The 20,901-nt window shown below is 40.6% G+C and overlaps 1 protein-coding gene across 2 annotated transcripts in view; it reads right to left on the reverse strand.

Moving 5' to 3' along the window:
* ADAMTSL1 (ADAMTS like 1) overlaps positions 1-20,901 on the reverse strand; it is a 908,570-nt gene that overhangs the window by 88,578 nt on the left and 799,091 nt on the right. For both annotated transcript variants that reach the window (XM_059141548.1, XM_059141549.1), the window contains one exon: positions 9,601-9,728. In XM_059141548.1, coding sequence (XP_058997531.1) covers positions 9,601-9,728 — 128 coding nt within the window. The remainder of the gene's footprint in view (positions 1-9,600; positions 9,729-20,901) is intronic.

Raw genomic sequence — 20,901 nt, forward strand, 5'->3', positions numbered from 1 at the left:
CTCTCAGGCCTGTGTGCCTGGGCCACCGGTGGCCACTCCCTTCTGCGACTGCACTCAGCCAGTAGATCTCAGGTGCACTGCTTCCTGACGTAATTGAGAGGGTTTCTAGATGACGCGTTTGTTTAATCTATGAATTTGTGTTACAGTCGAATAAGATCTATACAGAAGGAGATTATCCTTGTTTTATATGCCCAAGAAAAACAAGGAGATGGGAACAGAGGCAAGTGTTTCCATTTATTGGGTCTAATGTGAGGCATCAAGTTTGTCAGAGAGAAACAGAAACAGAAGCATTAAGAGAATTGTTTTTGCTCACTTCCGATATCACAGCCCTTAGCTTTTGGATTATGGTTCTGGTTAGAAATAATGTGGAACAGGGGAAGTAGAGCTTCATTAATGGTCAGACAGGGCAGCCCTTGTCCAAAGCATGAATGGAAGGCATAGCTAAACCTTGTGTGCTGGTATCCAATGGTGTGTCTCCTCCTACTGCCTTTAGAGCAGGGATGCTCGGCATCCCAGGCACTGTCCTCATCCTGAGGGACAAGCCATGGAGAGACAGGCATGAACGAATGAGCAGCCCCAGGAGCAAATGCTCAGAAATACATTCCTCTGTAGTCTGGGCTCTGGCTCGTGCCTCTTTCCCACATGTGTGACTCTGGGTAAAATCAAAACCCAATGGGAAAAAATCTGAACATATGTGCCTGAAAAATATCTTTGGCCCAGTATAAAGGTGATTGAGAGAGGAGCCAGAGGAGATGGAAGGTTTGTTTTTTGAGTGCAGCCAAGAACAGAGAGCATTTTAAGTAACTTTTTCTCAGGGCCCAAGGCCAGGCCTTTGCTAATAGGAACTTTGTTTTTAACAGCATGATGCCTTCCATTCTAAAAGCCATGGCTAACACGGATTTGTTACTAACCAAACTCTTTTTTCTTCCTGTCACACAGCTAGGTCACTTTCCAGACTCTTTGCAGTTATGTGTGAGCAAGGTAATGACTTCTAGCAGATGGGCTGTGAGAAATATGCCACTTCTTGACCCAATCTACAGAAACTCTCTTGAGCAATAATTTTAGACTTTATGTGAACAAGAAATAATTATGATATTTCAGCCATCATATATTTATGGTTTTGTTTGTTGCACAGGCTAGCAAATGCTAACCCAGGCTTAGTGGATATTTGTTGACTCATTAAGTGAACCAAACGGATCTTTTTTCATTTCTAACATGAGTCACAAACATCATTTGGTGGCTAATAGTAGCCATCAAAAATGAATTGTACTTCAAAGGCTTGTGATTCTGACTAAGCTGGTGGTAATCTCTGCTGGAAAGGGTGCATGTGCATGAGTTCCTAGGCCGGGTGAGGCATGTTGAGGATTGCTGGGGTACAGGGTAGTGACAAAAACAGGGACCGTAGGCAATAGGTTTGAAGACTACCAAATGTCTGGATTTGAGTTTCTGAAGCATAAACTAGCGACTGGCAGAGTCCTTCTAGACTACCAGTCAGGAATGGATTCTGGGTCACATGCTTGAGGACTGAGCAAGTTATTCCTGCCTTGTTTTTCTACTTCTATAGCTGCAGAGCTGAGGAATAATACACTAATAATACACTAATGCATGTAAAGCTGTTAGAGTAATTCCATTGCACAGTGAGAGGTTGGAACAAATGTGAGCAATCATCAGCATCAGCTCTGCTAAAACAGAGAGGAAATGTTACGGTGGGTGTTGATGAACTAAGAAGACAGACAGAAATGGACAGTGTAAAGAAAAGAAAGAGGAAAAGGACAGAAAGAGAAGGACCAAATCTTTTGGTGAGAAAAAGCTCAACTGCTTCCATTTTGAAGAACTATGAAGGTTTTGGAATAATCAGGAGAAGTAATTTCAATACAATGGATTCTCCTGAAACTGCCATCAGTATCTGGACAGACACACAGAGCTTAAACGTCACTCCAGGGCTGGTCTCCTTGGAGACTCCAGAAAGAATCTACTTGCGAGATTGTGTATGCCAGGCTGACTTGCTGGGGACCCCTATGTCAATGTTCAGGAAAGCAGCTGTGATATCCACAGTGGTCCCAAATCTCGACTTGAGAGAAAGGTGAACAAGGCAGTGACACCCACTAATGAAAATATTAGTGTGAAGAGGTTTTACAAATTTCACATACTTTCAATATCTAAAACTAAAACAACCGCATTTGATCCAGCTTTCATCGATGGGTAATGCCTGTAGTAAGTGAGAATATGCAAACAATGCTGTAAGAAACACTGGCTTCTGCAATTTATCACAGGCTTCTAATAAGGGCCATTGGAGTTAAGTCTGCAAAAACTCCCTGAAGTGAGAATTCCCAGTTGAAGATTTTGAGACTCATGAGTTAAATAGAGTTTAAGGGGCCACAATCAGTGTGATCCCATGAAAGCCCTTATAAAGGCCAACAACATCTTGCACATCTGAAATGAATAATGACAGATACAGACACTATTACTAGTTACCATCCCATGCTGGCCAGAAACTTCTCAAGATCTGGCTACCTAGCCATTTCAACAAGAGTCGCTTTGTTATAGATAATAGTTATATTGAAATGCACGATTTTTTTTCTTAGTCTGGTTCTCCTTCCAAATGCCTTTCACATTTTATAGCTCAGGGATTTTTAACTCCTTCCTGTCCTGCAGTCTCTCATGTAGGGTCTCCTTCACTTCACTTCTACCTCCTGCCTTGAGAGTCGGCATCTGAACCTTCAGTCCACTCTGCTTACCTGGTGCCCTTTCTCATCACCAGTCCTCTGGGAACCTTTCCTCTATCCTGTTGTTTTTCCTAAGGCATTACTGGCAAAACCTATATTTCTTCTAGCCTCCCAATGTAAAAGGAGGGAAATTTGTAAAAATTAGAATTTCAGGTAAGGGAAGTGTATAGCAGGTGGAGGGACTGCTCTTCTTGATTTGCATGTAAGAAATTCATGAAACTTTCAGGTCTTCAAGAGACCCAAAAGTGTATCTATTTAAAACCCCTCTGTTTATAATAAGGACACAGATTTATAGTTCAAAATCTGCTCCTAAATTTTGTAATGAGGCAGATACTTGCCTTAGAATCTTACTTATTCCATGATTACAATAAGTTTCCTTTTTTGTAATAGTAAAAAATAAATGTTTCTCTTTCATCCAAATCATTACATGGTTTTAGTTAGTATAATCTAATAAAATAAATTATTACCCTTTGTGTAATACTCTGACTACACTGGGAAATGTGGTATAATAGCTGATCAGAAAATACAGAAAATGGAAGATTTGACTGGAGGGTACTGGTAACCTCCAGGCTATGTTCATAGCACAGATGTGTTTAGCCCGAAAATAATTTTTTACAAGTTTGAATTAGTTGGGCTCAGTAAAAAATGGAGAGATTGAAAGTGTGTGTGTGTGTGTGTGTGTGTGTGTGTGTGTATTTGTGAATATTTTGAAACGTTTGACTTATCTGGAAAAGTTAGAAAGTCTATCTACATTAGATTTGCATTTTTCTATGGCAATAGTTCAATGAAAATGAGCTGTGCCTTCAGACAGGGTATGGTAGGCAGATTAATGCCCCACCCCAAGATGCCTATATGCAATCCTTGGAATCAGTGTCTTTGTTATCCTACAGGCAAAAGGAAACTAAGGTTGCTAATCAGCTGACCTTAAAATACAGAGATCATTCTAGGTTATTTAGGTGGGCCTAGTCTGTCACACGAGCCCTTAAAATCAGAAGAGGGAGACAGTTTGTCAGAGAGAAGCAACACGAGAAGGGCTCAGCCTGCCATTTCTAGCTTTGAAGACGGACAAAGGTGGCCAAATGCCAAGGAATGCAATAGCTTCTAGAATCTGGGAATGGAGCTCCATCCACAGTCAGTAACAAAACGGGAACCAGAGTCCTAAGTTTCAAGGGACTAAGTATGCCAACAACCCAAATGAACAAAAAAAGAAAAAAATTCTCCCCTAGAGCTTTCAGAAAGGAATGCAGCCTGTTGACATCTTGATTTTATCTTCTGAGACTATATGAGACTTTTGACCTATGGAATCATAAGATTATATATTTGTGTTGTTTTAACTAAGTTATCACTACAACGATAAAGATCTATAAATGACAAATCAGCACAAAAACGCTACTTGACATCATTAATCATTAGAGAAATATAAACTAAAATCACAGTGAAATAGTACTTCTCATTCATGAGCACGATTATAATAAAAAAAAAAAGGATGATAAGGAGCATTATTGAGGACGTGGAGAAACTGGAACCCTCACACCTTGCTGGTGGAAATGTAAAATGGTGCAGCCGCTCTGGAAAACAGTTCTTAAAAAGTTAACTCCACTTATTTCGCTAAGCATGATACGCTCTAGTTCCATCCATGATGCAACATGGGGGCTTAAGTGGGTAGGAGAAGAATAAATGAAACAAGATGGGATTGGGAGGGAGACAAACCATAAGTGACTCTTAATCTCACAAAACAAACTGAGGGTTGCTGGGGGGGAGGGGGTTTGGGAGAAGGGGGTGGGGTTATGGACATTGGGGAGGGTATGTGCTTTGGTGAGTGCTGTGAAGTGTGTAAACCTGGCGATTCACAGACCTGTACCCCTGGGGATAAAAATACATGTTTATAAAAAATTAAAAAAAAAAAAAGTTAACTCCAGTGCAGAACCCTTGACAATGGACCTCATACCTAGTACAAACACATAATACTGCAGCCTGTCCTAGAAATGACTAACCCAGGATACGCTATATCCCACTATCTGTCCGACCATGCATCCTTCCCTCATTCCTTTGGATAGATGTGAAAATTGCCTTTTCAGAATCTGAGGTGGACTAGCTTGGATCATTGGTACTTCTTTGTTTCCTTTATTCCAAGCTGGTGGATTCTCCTGCTATATTCTTATCCATTTTATCTAAGTTCTATAAAAGCTGGGGCTCTTTAGCAGGCATGCTCCACATTTGTACCTACTGAACAAAACTTGAGGATGTTGATTACTCAGTAGCATATCAGATAATAAGATCTGTTGATGGCAACTTGGATTCGTTAGTGGCCATTTTCCTGTTGTTCAGAGCGCCATATGAAATAGAGCCAAACATATCTACCTTTCCTTCTCATCTAATGCACTGGAGAAAACCCGCCTTTGTCTATCTTTGCCACCGGTGATAGGACTCTCTCTGAGTCTGTCTGTGAAGCAAAGTTCTTCTCTGGTTTACAGAATTGCTGGATAAATTTTCAGAAATGCCAATCTGAAAAGAGTTGTGTTATAAAAACCTTACAAAACTACTTGTCTTTTACTGTAGCTGCTAAATCATGATGGGGAGAGGGTAAGGAAAGATGAATTTCAAGGACAATGGCCTTTTATTTTTATTTTCCTTTATATTTTATTTTCTGTGATCTCCTTATTAGACACAGTATGTGTCAGTTGTTCAACTCATAAAAAAGCAGAAAAGCATGCCAGGAAAAGAGAAATATTTTCTGTCTCTCTCTTCCTGAGAAAACTTCAGATGAGCTCATCTGTATTCTCGCCTTTCAATGAAAGATATGCTCATCTCTCATCTTCTTCTCATTTTCCAGTGATGATGTCAGGCAGGGCTTACAGTATCTCTTTTGTGATCTTATAAAATCAATGACAACCAAAAACTTTTCCCTTATGGCAATGACCTCATCCATGGTCTACACCTGGACAGGACTCATTTGCATTGGTAAGTAGAGCTCAACTCCACTGAGCCAGACTGAAGCAATTTACCAGGAAACTACTGCTTTCCTTCAAAACCCTGCCTTTGCCATTCAGATTGGAAGGTTCCTGAGCAACCTGGCTGAGCGTTGAATCTGACTAGTTGAGATGGCTCTCCAATCTTTGTGCCCATCTCTGTTCACACCAGAAACTCTCCTTTACCTAGAGCCATCTATAGTGGATATACAATAATCAATACTTCAAAATGTTAGGTATGTGACCTTTTGGGGCCATTCTTATACTCCTTCCTACCTGCTATAACCCACCCATCCATGGTATGCTACTGTCCTCTACATTCTAAGCAGTGAAACAGGTATCCAATTAATTCGTTCAGGACAGAAAGGAATCTTGTGGCCCTGTGTCTACCTGGCTGTGAGCTTCCGTTCTGAACCAGGGAGGTGGACAGGGAGATGCTAGTTGTCTCCATGCTGACACACACTTACAAAGTACCCTCAAGTCTCTGAGACAGACAAATCAGGTAATGGATGAGTTTGGAGGAAAGCAAAAGGATACTGAAGACAGTATTTTACAGGGCCAAAGAAGGCAGACCAGGAAGGGTTTGTCTAGCATGTCTGAAGTTGAATGGTGTTTACATGTTTAAAGGAAAATTGCGTACAGAGTGGCAACAGACCTAAAAGGAATCTGAGAGGCAGAATTGGCAAACAGTCACTCCAGAGGATGGGGTAACTCCGTGGAAGAGGTTGTGGGCCAAGATTGTGGACCACTGAGAGTTCATCAGGCCCATGTGAGGTATTCCTTATCTCAAGGTGTCTCCCTTTTGAATCCAGGAAGCCCAGCCCTTTCTAGATGGCTAATCCAAGTTCCTGAGCTGGCATGGAGACATTGAGGGTACGGCGCCCTCCAAAGGGCTTGTGAGCATTCTAGTCTCTGAAAAGGAGTCTCCTCTCCTATAAAAATAATTCAGCTTTTATTTTATGCATTTTCCTCACAATAATAATAGCTAACAAATATGGACTGCACAATTATCAGCATTTTCTATTGAGTCTTCACGGGAACTGTCTGAATCAAGTACTATTTTTAATCACCATTTACAAATGAAGAAGCCAAGTCAAAAAGAGCAAAGAAGTTCCTTGAAGTTACACAGCCAGGAAGTGACAGAGCCAGGATTCCGATCCAGACCAGGAGACTGCAGAGCCCTTAGGCCTAACTGTCATGCTTTGCCTGCTCCCTCGAATTACTATGAAGTTTCCCCACCTCTAGTCAACTCAAGCACACTGGCAAGACCAAAGTTCATACCTTCCTTACAAAATCATGGACACACTTCAGTATCTTTAGCTGCAAAAAGATATTTTTTCCCCCTTTTGGTCTGACATCCATACAGAAGTCAAGGCAAAAAGTCTGCAATGTTTTTGGAAGTCCAGAAGCACAGAGATTTACCATGAAGATTAGACTGCATTTGGGCTGAATCAGTTCCTAAATCCATACAGGAAAAATCTCAGTGTGAAGACTTATAATGAAAAATACATGGAAGCCAAGTTGGACTAATGTTTTACACATTTTAGAATGGCTTTCAGGATGTGTTTCATTTTAGCAAAGCTAGAGAAAGAAAATGAAAAATTTACTGATGCCTGGCATGGGGCTAAGTGCTTCTTCTTCACATGCGCCATCTTGTTTAACTCAACATGATCCCACAGGATATTATTAATTTCATTTTTCTAAATGAGAATGAAAACCCGGGGAGGTTATGAATACCCAGCATCACTGGTCAGAAAATTTATAAATGCTTGACACTTTAAGGGGTAAATTATTTTCCCCTTAAATTGTGTGTGTGTGTGTGTGTGTGTGTGTGTATATATGTGTGTGTGTGTGTGTGTGTGTGTGTGTGTTTATGCCACTACAAAGGAACTTGATGCTTACATTTGAAGGAAACTATAACTATCTTTCCATTCTAAGTAGTCCTGTATGCCTCGGTTGCCTTGACTAGTCTGTATGCATTACGGAGCACAAAATTCAGGCCTTATTTATTGCTAAATGTCCCACGGTACTTGGTGGAGGGTATGCTAAGAATAGTAGCTGATATGCCACAGGTGTAGATGATAATCCCAGGTAAAGACACAAATCCAATCACAAGGCAATATATTAAAATGCATTTTGAGCCTTAATTTTTAGTGGGACCACTAGAGTCATCAGCGGACCTGAACAAAGCCCAGCACTGAAGTACAAGGACCCAGTCCCCTAGGTCCTAGGTGTGGTGTTTGTGATCTACTTCATTGGTCAGACCCTTTCCTCCCATTACCCGGTGCCTCCTTGGCTGCTCTCTCTTTTCTGGCTTTGAACACTTTGGCAGCCTCCACTAGGTCTTCTTCAAAGAGCTGAAGACAAGTTTGATGTTACAATTGCCTTACTTAATTCCAGACAGGTTTCCATTAATCGTATTAAATTCAGGTGAACACGGGTATTCAGTCTGTGATGGAGCTGAACCGTATCTGGATAAATATAAATAAGAGACTTAATCCTCTAAGAGCCATTGTTTGCCAGCTATTGGAAGGATGTCAGCAGTGCCCTTGCGAAAGGCAGGTTGGAGTGTGGAAGGCAGAAGAGCTTTTAAGAGATTGGTGCTGAGCATCTGGACTCTGAACAAAGAGGGGAATGAAGACTGTAACTGGAATACATTAGGAGGAAAGCAAATGTTCTGCTCAAAAAAATAGGCATTAATAATATCAGTCTTTAATCCACCCCAGGGTGATCTTAGCTTGCCTTATTCACTGCTGACTTTCATCTTCCCTGGAAAGCCTCCTGCTAAAGGTCCCTTTCCAGATCAGCCTTAGGTCATGGGGGCAGAAATGCTGTTGCTAAACAGATATGCAAGGGAGTAGCATGTGTGACTAGAGAACAGTGTGACAACATAATCCCAGCATGGACCGATGAGGTCAGTGTGGGGTGACGTTGGCTTTTCTAGCATTTACTGAATCATCTGACAGGAGCAGCAATTGAAAAGAATAAAGACAAACACATGCAACGTACCGCCAGAAAGACTGCATGGGCCAGATCTGAGAAAGAGGATCCTACTTCGGCAGGATCATTGGGGAAATGGAAGGAACAATGAACGGAGTCAGGAGGCCTCGGTTCCCTTCTTACCTCCATGACTAGCTGAGTGGTTACATGACCTCGGGTTACAGGACCTGGCCTCTAAGAAATGAGGGATGGTACAGTTGGTACCTAGGTCTTTTCTCGTTTCGAAGGCAAGGATTTGTGTCCTAGGTTAAGAGAGGTTTTTTTTTTATAAAGTACATGATGACAAGACCACAATATTGGGAGACACTGTACTTTATACAGCAGTTTTCTTAAATCAGCATGTGCAGAATGTTTGCCTAACCTTACGGATAAAGGGAAAGTGTGGACAGGTGTGTTAGAGCAAGAGGTTGACATAAAACAAACTGGAGAGAACACTCCTGCTCCAAACCATGACTGAGGAATTCCAATGACCCGTGGGTCTTTAAGACTTCTTCGCAACATGTGTAACAAGGAGAAATGATAGGATCCCAAATGAGCATTCAAAATCTCAGGTCAAAACCCATGTTCCTGAACATGTCACTTACTTGTACACAACTCCTTTGCTCATGTTGTTCTGTCTTCCTGGAGTATTGCGCCATCTCTGCTTATCAAAACCCACTCGTTCTGACTCTAAAATCTCCCAGATGAAATGAATGTCTGGGCACACTCTTAGGTTATCATTTATACCATGTATTTCATTCTACCAACTATTATACTTCATCTCCACTTAATTATAATTATAGGCCATAACCTCCCTGAAGGCAGCATGTGAATCTCTTTTATCTATGTGTTCCTGGACTTGCTTGGCAAATCTTAGGCACCCATGGTGTCACTCCAAATCGAACCACACAGAATTTTCATGTTACCTGCTAATGTGACGGCAATGGAGACAGAGTCATAGCCCAAGGCATTTGTGGCATTACAAGTGTAGAAACCCACATCAGCTTCCACTGGTGCCAGGATCTGTAAGGAATCATCTGGCTGCAGAAGAATCCTGGAGTAACAGAAAAGAAATAGAGACCTAATCAGGTCAGTTGACTCCTTTCTGGCATTCAATACTGGTAAGGCAGGAAGGAACCCTGTTTTATTTTTATATTTAAGGTACCCTCTATTCCCAACATGGGGCTTGAACTCATGACCCTGAGATCAAGACCTGAGCTGAGATTAAGAGTTGGAGCTTAACTGATCCATCCAGGTGCCCCTGGAACCCTGTTTTTAAAACAGAGACAAACCAGCCACAGTGACACTCAGGAACCCAGGCTCTCTTGCCACTTTGATTGATGGGATTCTGCTAGCAGCCCCAAATGAGGTTTTTGATTGCCTGTGCAGCTTGTTGATTACTTGATCTAAAAATGCCAGTTGGAGTAGGCAGTATATGTTTTCTGAATACATATAACACCCACATCATGGATGAGAGGAGATGCTGGAATGAATGGTGTAGGTGGATTTGGGAAAGGCTTCTTAAGGAAAAGGAAGGAGGAGTAGAGGTTTTTTTTTTTTTTTTTAAGATTTTATTTATTTATTTGACAGACAGAGAGGTGGGCGGTGGGGGGGGGGGGGAGCAGGCTCCCTGCTGAGCAGAGAGCCAGATGTGGGGCTCGATCCCAGGACCCTGGGATCATGACCCAAGCCGAAGGGGGTTAGAGCTTTGTTGGATGGTGGAAAGTAGGCAGGGTTTCCAGACATGGAGAAAAGCATCTGGAGTAAAGGCCTGGAGTTGTGTGAGAGTAAGCCAAGAGTCAAATATTGAGGAGAGGATACTGATGCATGTGTTTGAAGGAAATCCTATGTCTAACTACCTCTCAATTCTAGGCAGTCATACATATATCCATCCATAGGGTATAAAACTTAGATCTTATTGCTTCCCATAAAACTTAATAAAGGACTCTTTGTAGAAAAGGTCAGTAAAGGGGCACCTGGGTGAGTCAGTGTGTTGGGGCCTCTGCCTTCAGCTCAGGTCATGATCCCGGGGTCCTGGGATTGAGCCCTGCATTGGGCTCTCTGCTCAGTGGGGAGCCTGCTTCCTCCTCTCTCTCTGCCTGCCTCTCTGCCTACTTGTGATCTCTCTCTCTATATATAAAATAAATAAATAAAATCTTTTTTTAAAAAAAGGTAAGTAAAATAAAGGCAAAACCTGCCCTTCGAGACAATGGTAGAAAATTCCAGAGCAATCACCATCTAGTTCCAATATTTTGCCTTCTCTAAAAGAATTACAAGCATCACATTGTGAGTGCCTAGCAAGAGCTTCAAAACCCACTCCAATCTTAGTTTTACCTTTGTTCTTGTTTGGATTTATGCCATTTCTAAGAACCACTAGCTACCTCATGGCAGTTAAGCAGATTAGTGACTAATGAGGGCTTAAACTTATGTCTCCGTGACTTGATGAGGCTGATGACAGCTGGATTGTTTAGGTGGAGGTGGGAATCCAGAAGGACAGGACAGGAAGCTCAGATATCCAGTGCATTGGTCAGCAAACCATTCAATAGTACAACAATGCCTTACAGGGGGCTTAGAGGCTTCCAGAATCAGTCATTTCCATCTTTGGGATAATTTCTATCTCTCTAGTTTCACAAGGCCAAACAAAGATCTGTTCACCCAATAGCATGTCAACATCCACCCGCAGGACATAAGCTGGAAATTGGGGTCATTTTTCAGGAAATGTTGCAGGGGGGAGGGAAAGCATGAAAATGTCAGGACTCATGAGACTTGGTGGTGAAATTCAGACTAGGAATCAGACCTCCTGCCCCAGCAACATGTTCTCCTCACTATACAATTCTTTCCCTTCCTCATTATCTCTCTTGCTGGGTCCTCTCCAGACTATGTTATTGACACTCTGGCACTGACTCTCATCAGCTTTTAGTTATTCTGAGGTGGGCAGCCAATCTGGCAATGGATCATGCTTCTTCAGCTCCATTTTTGGCCTTGAAATGACTGCATTTCTTACTCTTATCTCCTGGCAGAAGGAAGGCAAGAAAGAGGAAAAACAAGGCTTACACGTATCAATCTTTAATCTGCTACGCGGTTCTGGTAAAAATGGGGAAGGAAACAGAAAACCTCAGCCAAAGGGAAGTTTCTGAATGGTCTGTGTTTGATTCGGTGCCATTCCACACCATCACCACAATTGCTGAAGAGAGTCAAGTTTTTGGGGCACTGAGCTGGAGCTAGATTCGTTAGGGTTGGGAAAGAGGCCATGAGAGACTGCGGTAGAACTCATCCACTCATTCATTCACACATCCATTAAATGCTAAGGGAATTTTCTCAAACAGTTACATGTTAGGCTATTTCAAAGAAGCTAGTAAAAGAAAGATGACAATACTCACTTCTTATCTTTGGTAAACTATATAATAAGTAACAATGTTGATGTGGGAAATGGAGGCAGAAGAAAAGTTATCAAATTTCCTTACCCACTGACAAGCCCTTAAAATAGGCAGAGTGACATTCCTCTAGGGACTCAACTACCCCCACCTTAAATCTTTGCTATGTCAAAGGGCAATCCTAGCCTGACTGACCCCCCTATCCCCAACAAGGATCCTATAAGTCTACTTTAGCAATTCCTTTGGAAAATTTATCTCTAAACCCTCCAAGATAGTGCTGACAATCATTCCCAAGCATATGGTCCACTCTAAAGGGTCTCAGGACAAAGGTTTTATTACTAGTAATGAATAACCCTTTTCCTAACAGTAGCTAGCCCCTTGAGATCCTGGAAACCTTGCTTCCAAAATTCCTTCCAAATTTACTGCCTGACCCCCTCCCAACTTGCAAGCATATAATGGACCACTCATCACAGCCCTGGGGCAGGAGCTCTTTCTGCCCACAGGTTCCTGTCCCCATTCTTTAATAAACCACCATTTTGCACCAAAGATGTCTCAAGAATTCTTTCTTGGTCATCGGCTCCGAACCTCAGCCCACTGAACCTCACTTATATTCTAAGACTTCATCAATGTCACTATCTTAAAAAAGAATCTTAACAAACACAACTATATTATATTGCTAAATCTCTTCAGGTATTCAGGCTTAGATTTAAAAAAAATTAAAAATTGACTATGATTTAAATCATGATGATGTCCCAGAACATGAATGCCTCCATAATGATTTCCAAACAGCAATAATAAAAGCAGGCTTAATCAAATATCAATAGAACTGACTACTCATGATGATTGAGTTTAGCATTGTTATTCAGTTTTATTACACTCAAAAGGCAGGGATTAGAATATGCCAAATTCCCAAATCCATTGGGATGCCTGCTTCCCTAAAACCTGCACCGTCTCTCTCTTCCCTACAGAAAGGTTTCTTGAATTGAACATTCAGACCAGGAGGCTAGAAGACCAGTCTTCTGAACTTTGATCCTGCTCTTGTTTAAAGTGGTCACCACTGGCAAATCCCTTCACCTTCTGATATTTTAGCTTATCCACGTCTAAAACCCAGCTGAAGTAGGTCTTCCTACTCAGCAGAGGAAGCTGAGCTGCGAAAATAAGGTATAGCAGGAATTTCCATACCATCTTCTGGCATTTCCAGTGATGCTTTTGTTGGTAATGTTGGGCATCCTGAAGGAAAAATTAAATGTGAGGAAGGATGGGAGTGGTAAAGATTGTCAGAAAGGAAGAGAGGGGAGTATGTTATTGGCCAATTCTCTGTAGCCCTCTGACAGTTTATTAGATCTCCACATTCAGATCATTCCTCTCCTACCTCATAGAACTACTATATCTGTTTGATCTCGGGTAGGAGGTATAGAACCTGCTCCCAGCAGTGAGCCTGAACCACCCATTTTTTAAGGTGGGAAGAACAGCTTTTGTAGCTGCACCACTTACGGATGCTACTGAGTGAGGCATAATGCTTTCTGAGCAGGTCTGAACCTCAGAAAATATTCCCACAGAGGTGATGAAGAGAAGGAGGAGAGCCTTCACATCAGGCGAAAAGCCACACGAGGCTGAACTAGGATGGGAACAGTGAGAGTGGAAAGGAATGAACCTAGACCTAGATTTACCACTTGCATGTTCTTTTATTCTATGTAACATATATACAAAGATAGAGATGATGAAGTATTTGCCCTCATAAAAACGGTCTTAAACATTAAGGGACAAATATTAAGGGACAAACGGTCTTAAATATTAAGGGACAAAACCTACTGGGCAAAATCTGAATTTGCATATACTTACAAATGATTTACACTCATAAAACCAAGCTCAAGGAGGTAAAGTAATATTTGGTTGCAGAGTTGGAATTTGAAATAGAGATTCTTGGTCTAGCACTCTTTTTTTCCAACTTATTATGTCTTTTAGTATGTCCTCAACTTTGGTAGCTGGTGGTTTGGAGGCTGCCACCAGGAGGAGCAGTAGTTCTGAAGAGGGTTCCCATGCAGGGCTCTCTAGGAAACATGACAAGGCAAAAGAAAGGGCTTTGCTGTGAAGCCTGAGTTCAGCTTTAGTCTCTCTATCTAGCTTGCTATCTAGGGAGAGAGATTCATGGGGAATAAAAAGTTTTCTTTGTATTTAAGGCGTCTGCTCTATTAATTTAACTTAATTTGTTAGTAGCTGATTTCTGTCAACTTGTATTTCGTTTTTGGATTTTACAGGCCTGTTTTAGAATGCACAGACACAGAACTATAGTGCTGCTTTCCAAGCAAAACCAGAAAGATTTCTCTGGAGTTGTTTTGGAATTTAAAGAATCAGAGAATGAGGGGACATGGAATGGGGCATAATTAAGGCCTACATATAAAATGGTCCTGTGGTCACATTAGGAATATTAATACTAGCTGCTTTTCTCCCATACCCATACCTCCACTTCCCCTTTAGTTTACTGAAATAAAACCTATTGCTTTATTTCTTTGCTCATACAGTTAGCTAGAAAATAAAAGAGTTTTGCTTTTCTGATGGCCTTTACTTGAGAGCTTCTTTGGGACAGCATATCTTCTCCAGCATTCTAGAAAAGAAGGAGCAGCTTAGAGTGCAAATCATTGTTTTAGTTACGTAAGTACGGCCCTTGTCCACCTTATGAGTAGGATTCGGAGAAAGTGCCAGGGGTCAGTCCTACCAAGTATAAGCTCTTTGAGGTGAAACTGCCTCATCTGCATTTGTAATGTAGAGTGAGAAAGTACTCTTAGTTGAAAGGAGGCCGCTCTGGGTGTCTAAAGGAAAGTCTCTAGCAATTCTGTGAGTGGGGTGGCATCAGGATATCCTCTGAATCCTTGGCTCAACAATGACCATCCCTGTCTTGTGTAGGCCTATTTCTCAAAGTGAACTCCATGACCAACCACATGAAGCTGCTGTGGAGAGGAATGTTTCTGACTTCAGTCAAGAGTGATAGAGACAGGTGGAGGTCTTGGGTAAGAGTTTCAACTCTGGACCTCTAAGTTCTTTCTGAAAATGGAGGCTAATATTGACCTCAGACAGTTCTTATAAGGATCAAATAAAGGAGTATATTGACCCATTCTTACTGTTTTCTAAATAAAAAAAAAAAAAGCAGTTTCAATATAAACTGCAGCTAAGAAATTAGTGTTTTTTAAAATGATGTAAGTGGTGCTCTCTTATGTTACCATCTTGGAACCCCTCCTTTTCAAGAAGAAATCTTAAAGCTCTGGACACAGAAATATGCATCTTCTACACGGGTCATGATGTTGTACTATCTCAGGCCTTCTGACCTGATAAGCATGCATTCTTAAACCTGTGTTAGGTCCCAACACAGGAGTGGGTGCTGGAAATCATAGGCACATCCCTTCTCTTTAGAATAGTATCTTGCTCTCATCTTTGCAAAATTACCTATCCCAGATCCCAACATTAACTTGTTTATCAAAGTCAAGGTAGCCTCTTTGATTCTCCTTGTCATTAGTTTGGGGATGATTTCATGCTCCTGCTCCTCCCATCTATCCTTCCCAATCTTCCCATTCCATTAAGAATGAGTCAAGTTCTACCTCCTGTGTTATCATGGTCCATGAGAATTTCTCCCTTTCCTGATCTTCCAGAGTTGTTCTGAGCTGTACTACAAAATTCTTTCAGCTGAACAAGGTCTCATTTCTTTAGTTAGATTGGAAAACAGTACCGCAAGGGCTGAGACTCTTCTGCTTCTTTCACAGTTCCTTCCTGAGTATCCTGCACAGAGTTGGCATGCTAAATAGATAATTGTTGAGTTACCTTCAGAGCAGTGGAGCTCAAAATGACCCTGCTGACAATACAGCACAGTGGTTAAAAGCTCAGATGCTGGAGGTAAACTGTCAGGGTCCCAACCCCAGCTTTACCACTCAGTCACTTGGTAGCCCTGGACAAGTCATTTACCTCAGTGTCACAGTTTCATTATCTATAAAATGAGGAGAATTATAGCACCTGTCTAGGATTGTTGTGGGTATTTCACTTAAGCTCACATATTTAAAGAATACAGATGATGGGGTTGGGGGCAGGAGCAAGATGGAGGCAGTGGAAGTGACCTAAATATCATCAGGTCCCAGGAGCTCAGCTAGATGGTTATCAAACCATTCTGAACACCTGTAAACTCAACAGGAGATAGAAGAGAAGAAGAGCAGCAATTCCAGGAACAGAAAATCAACCACTTTCCGGAAGTGTATATTTTTCTGGGGTCATTACTATCCTTTTAGTATTTTGTTCTCTCATTCATCCATTCTTATCTGGATAAAATGACAAACTCACCACAAAAAAAGAAAAAAAGAACAAGAAAAAAGAAAAGAAGAACAAGAGGCAGTACTGATGGCTAGGGACCTAATCAATATGGACATTAGTAATATGTCAGAATTAGAGTTCAGAATGATGATTACGAAGGTGCTAGCTGGGCTTGAAAAAAACATGGAAGATACTAGAGAATCCCTTTCTGGAGAAATGAACTAAAAGCTAACCAAGTTGAAATAAAAAAAGCTACTAATGAGGTGCAATGAAAAAATGGAGGCTCTTACTGCTAGGATAAATGACACAGAAGAGAGAATTAGTGATATAGAAGACCAAATGAAGGAGAATAAAGAAGCTCATAAAAAATTAAAAAAAAAAATAAAAAAATTTAAAAATAAAAAAAAAAAAATAAATAAAAAAAAAAAAAAAAAAAAAAAAAAGAAGCTCAGCAAAAAGAGACAAACAACTACTGAACCAAGAGGTGAGAATTCAAGGAATAAGTGATACTGTAAGATAAAACAATATTAGAATAATAGGGACCCCAGGAGAAGAAGAAGAAGAGGGGGCAGAAGGTATATTGGAGCAAATTATAGCACAGAATTTCCTTTATTTGGCAAAGGGAACAAGCATCAAAATCCAGGAGGCACAGAGAAAGCCCCTCAAAATCAATAAAAATAGGTCCACACTCCATCTTTAATAGTAAAACTTACAAGTCTCAGTGACAAAGAGAAAATTCTGAAAGCAACTCGGGATAACAGGTCTGTAACATACAGTGGTAGAAATATTAGATTGGCAGCAGACCAATCTATAGAGACCTGGCAGGCCAGAAAGGACTGGCATGATACATTCAGAGCACTGAATGAGAAAAATATGCAGCCAAGAATACTATATCCAGTTAGGCTGTCATTGAAAATAGAAGGAGAGAGAAAAAGCTTCTATGACAAACAAAAACTAAAAGAATCTGCAAACACGAAACCACTCCTACAGGAAATATTGAAGGCGTCCTCTAAGCAAAGAGAAAGCCTAAAAGTAACAGACCAGAAAGAAACAGAGACAATATACAGTAACAGCCATCTTACAGACAATACAATGGCACTTAATTCATATCTTTTGATAGTTACCCTGAATGTAAATGGGCTAAATGCCCCAATCAAAAGATACAGGTTATCAGAATGGATTAAAAAACAAGACCCTATAGATATGCTGTCTACAAGAAACTCATTTTAGACCCAAAGACACCTCCAGATTTAAAGTGAGGTGGTGGAAATCAATTTACCATGCTAATGGACATCAAAAGAAAGCTTGGGTGGCAATCCCTATATCATATAAATTAGATTTTAAGCCAAAAACTATAATAAGAGAGGAGGATGGACACTATATCATACTTAAATGGTCTGTCCAACAAGATGATCTAACAATTTTATTTTATTCTATTCTATTTTATTTTTTATATTTTTTAAGGTTTTATTTATATATTTGACAGACAGAGATCACAAGTAGGCAGAGAGGCAGGCAGAGAAAGAGGAGGAAGCAGGCTCCCCGCCGAGCAGAGAGCCCGATGTGGGACTCGATCCCAGGACCCTGGGACCATGACCTGAGCCGAAGGCAGAGGCTTTAACCCACTGAGCCACCCAGGTGCCCCTAACAATTTTAAATGTCTGTGCCCCTAACATGGGAGCAGCCAACTATATAAACCAATTAATAAAATCAAAGAAACACATCAACAATAATTTGATAATAGTAGGGGACTTTAACACCCCCTCACTGAAATGCACAGATCATCCAAGCAAAAGATCAACAAGGAAATAAAGGTCTTAAATGACACTCTGGACCAGATGGACATCACAGATATATTTGGAACATTCCATCCCAAAGCAACAGAATACATTTGCATACGCATGGAACCTTCTTCAGAATAGATCACATCCTGGGTCACAAATCAGGTCTCAACCAGTACCAAAAAATTGGGATCATTTCCTGCATATTTTCAGACCACAATGCTTTGAAACTAAAAGGAAAAGGGAAAGAGGAAAGTTGAAAAGAACTAAAATACATGGAGGCTGAAGAGCATCCTACTAAAGAATGAATGGGTCAACCAGGAAATTAAAGAAGAATTTAAAAAAATTCATGGAAACAAATGAAAATGAAAGCACAACTGTTCAAAATCTTTGGGACACAGCGAAGGCAGTCCTGAGAGGAAAGTATATGGCAATACAAGTCTTCCCTCAAGAATAAAGAAAGGTCTCAAGTACAACCTAACCCTACTCCTGAAGGAGCTGGAGAAACAACAGCAAAGAAAGCCTAAACCCAGCAGGAGAAGAAAATTCATAAAGATCAGAGCAGAAATTGATGAAATAGAAACAAAAAGAACAGTAGATGGCTGCAGAGTATTCCACTGTGTATATATTTTGCCGTTTGTGACAACATGGATGGAACTAGAGCGTATCATGCTTAGCGAAGTAAGTTAAGCAGAGAAAGACAACTATCATATGATCTCCCTGAAATGAGGAAGTGGTGATGCAACATGGGGGCTTAAGTGGGTAGGAGAAGAATCAATGAAACAAGATGGGATTGGGAGAGAGACAAGCCATAAGTGACTCTTAATCTCACAAAACAAACTGAGGGTTGCTGGGGGGAGGGGGGTTGGGAGAAGTGGGGTGGGGTTATGGACATTGGGGAGGCTATGTGCTTTGGTGAGTGCTGTGAAGTGTGTAAACCTGGCGATTCACAGACCTGTACCCCTGGGGATAAAAATACATGTTTATAAAAAATAAAAAATTAAAAAAAAAAAAACAGAACAGTAGAACAAATCAACGAAACTAGAAGTTGGTTCTTTGGAAGAATTAATAAGACTGATAAACCCCTGGCCAGCCTTATCAAAAAGAAAAGAGAAAGGACCCAAATCAATAAAATCATGAATGTAAGAGGAGAGGTAACAACCAACACCAAGGAAATACAAACTGTTATAAGAACAAATTATGAGCAACCATACACCAGCAAATTTGACAATCTGGAAGAAATGGATACATTGCTAGAGATGTATAAACTATCAAAACTGAACCAAGAAGAAATAGAAAACCTGAACAGATCCATAATGAGTAAGGAGATTGAAGCAGTTATCAAAAATCTCCCCCAAAAAACAAGAGCTCAGGGCCAGATGGCTTCCCAAGGGAATTCTACTAAACACTGAAAGAATTAATACCTATTCTCCTGAAACTCTTCCAAAAAATAGAAATGGAAGGAAAACTTCCAAACTCATCTTATGAGGCCAACATTATCTTGATCCCAAAACTAGACAAAGACCTCACCCAAAAGGAGAATTATAGGCCAATATTCTTGATGAACACAGAAGCAAAAATTCTCTCCAAAATACTAACCAATAGGATCCAACAGTACATTAAAAGGTTGATTCACCATAACCATGTGGGATTTATTCTGGGGCTGCAAGTTTGGTTCAATATCTGCAAATCAATTAATGTGATACAACACATTAATGAAAGGACAAGAACCATATGATACTCTCAATAGATGCTAAAAAAACACAAAACTGACAAAGCACAGCATCCTTTCTTGGTCAAAACTCTTCAAAGTGTAGGGATAGAGGGTAAATACCTCAATATCCTCAAAGCCATCTATGAAAAACCCACAGCAAATATCATTCTCAATGGGGAAGAACTGAGACCTTTTCCCTTAAGGTCAGGAACACAGCAGGGCTCTCCACTATCACCACTGCTATTCAACATAGTACTAGAAGTCCTAGCCTCAGCAATCAGACATCAAAAAGAAATAAAGGCATCTAATTGACAAAGAAGAAGTCAAACTCTCACTGTTTGTAGGTGATATGATACCATACATGGAAAATCCAAAAGACTCCACTCCAAAACTGCTAGACCTCAAACAGGAATTAAGCAAAGTGTCAGAATATAAAATCAATGTACAGAAATCAGTTGCATTTCTACACACCAACACGAAGACAGAAGAGAAATTAAGGAGTTGATCCCATTTACAATTGCACCCCAAACCATAAGAGACCTAGGAATAAACCTAACAAAAGAGGCAAAGAATCTGTACTCAGAAAACTGTGAAGTACTCCTGAAAGAAATTGAGGAAGACACAAAGAAATGGAAAAACATTCCATGCTCATGGATTGGAAGAACAAATATTGTGAAAATATCTATGCTACCTAGAGCAATCTACATGTGTGTTCAATGCAATCCCCATCAAAATACCACCAACTTTTTTCAAAGAAATAATCCCAAAATTTATACGGAATGAAAAATACCCTGAATAGCCAGAGGAATGTTGAAAAAGAAAGCCAAAGTTGGTGGCATCACAATTCCAGACTTCAAGCTCTATTACAAAGCTGTAATCATCAAGACAGTATGGTCCTGGCACAAAGACAGACACATAGATCAATTGAACAAAATGGAGAGCACAGAAATAGACCCTCAACTCTATGGTCAACTAATCTTCAACAAAGCAGGAAAGAATGTCCAATGAAAAAAGTCTCTTCAACAAATGGTGTTGGGAAAATTGGACAGCCACATGAAGAAGAAT

Source organism: Mustela lutreola, chromosome 12, assembly GCF_030435805.1.
Source record: "Mustela lutreola isolate mMusLut2 chromosome 12, mMusLut2.pri, whole genome shotgun sequence".
NCBI lineage: Eukaryota > Metazoa > Chordata > Mammalia > Carnivora > Mustelidae > Mustela > Mustela lutreola.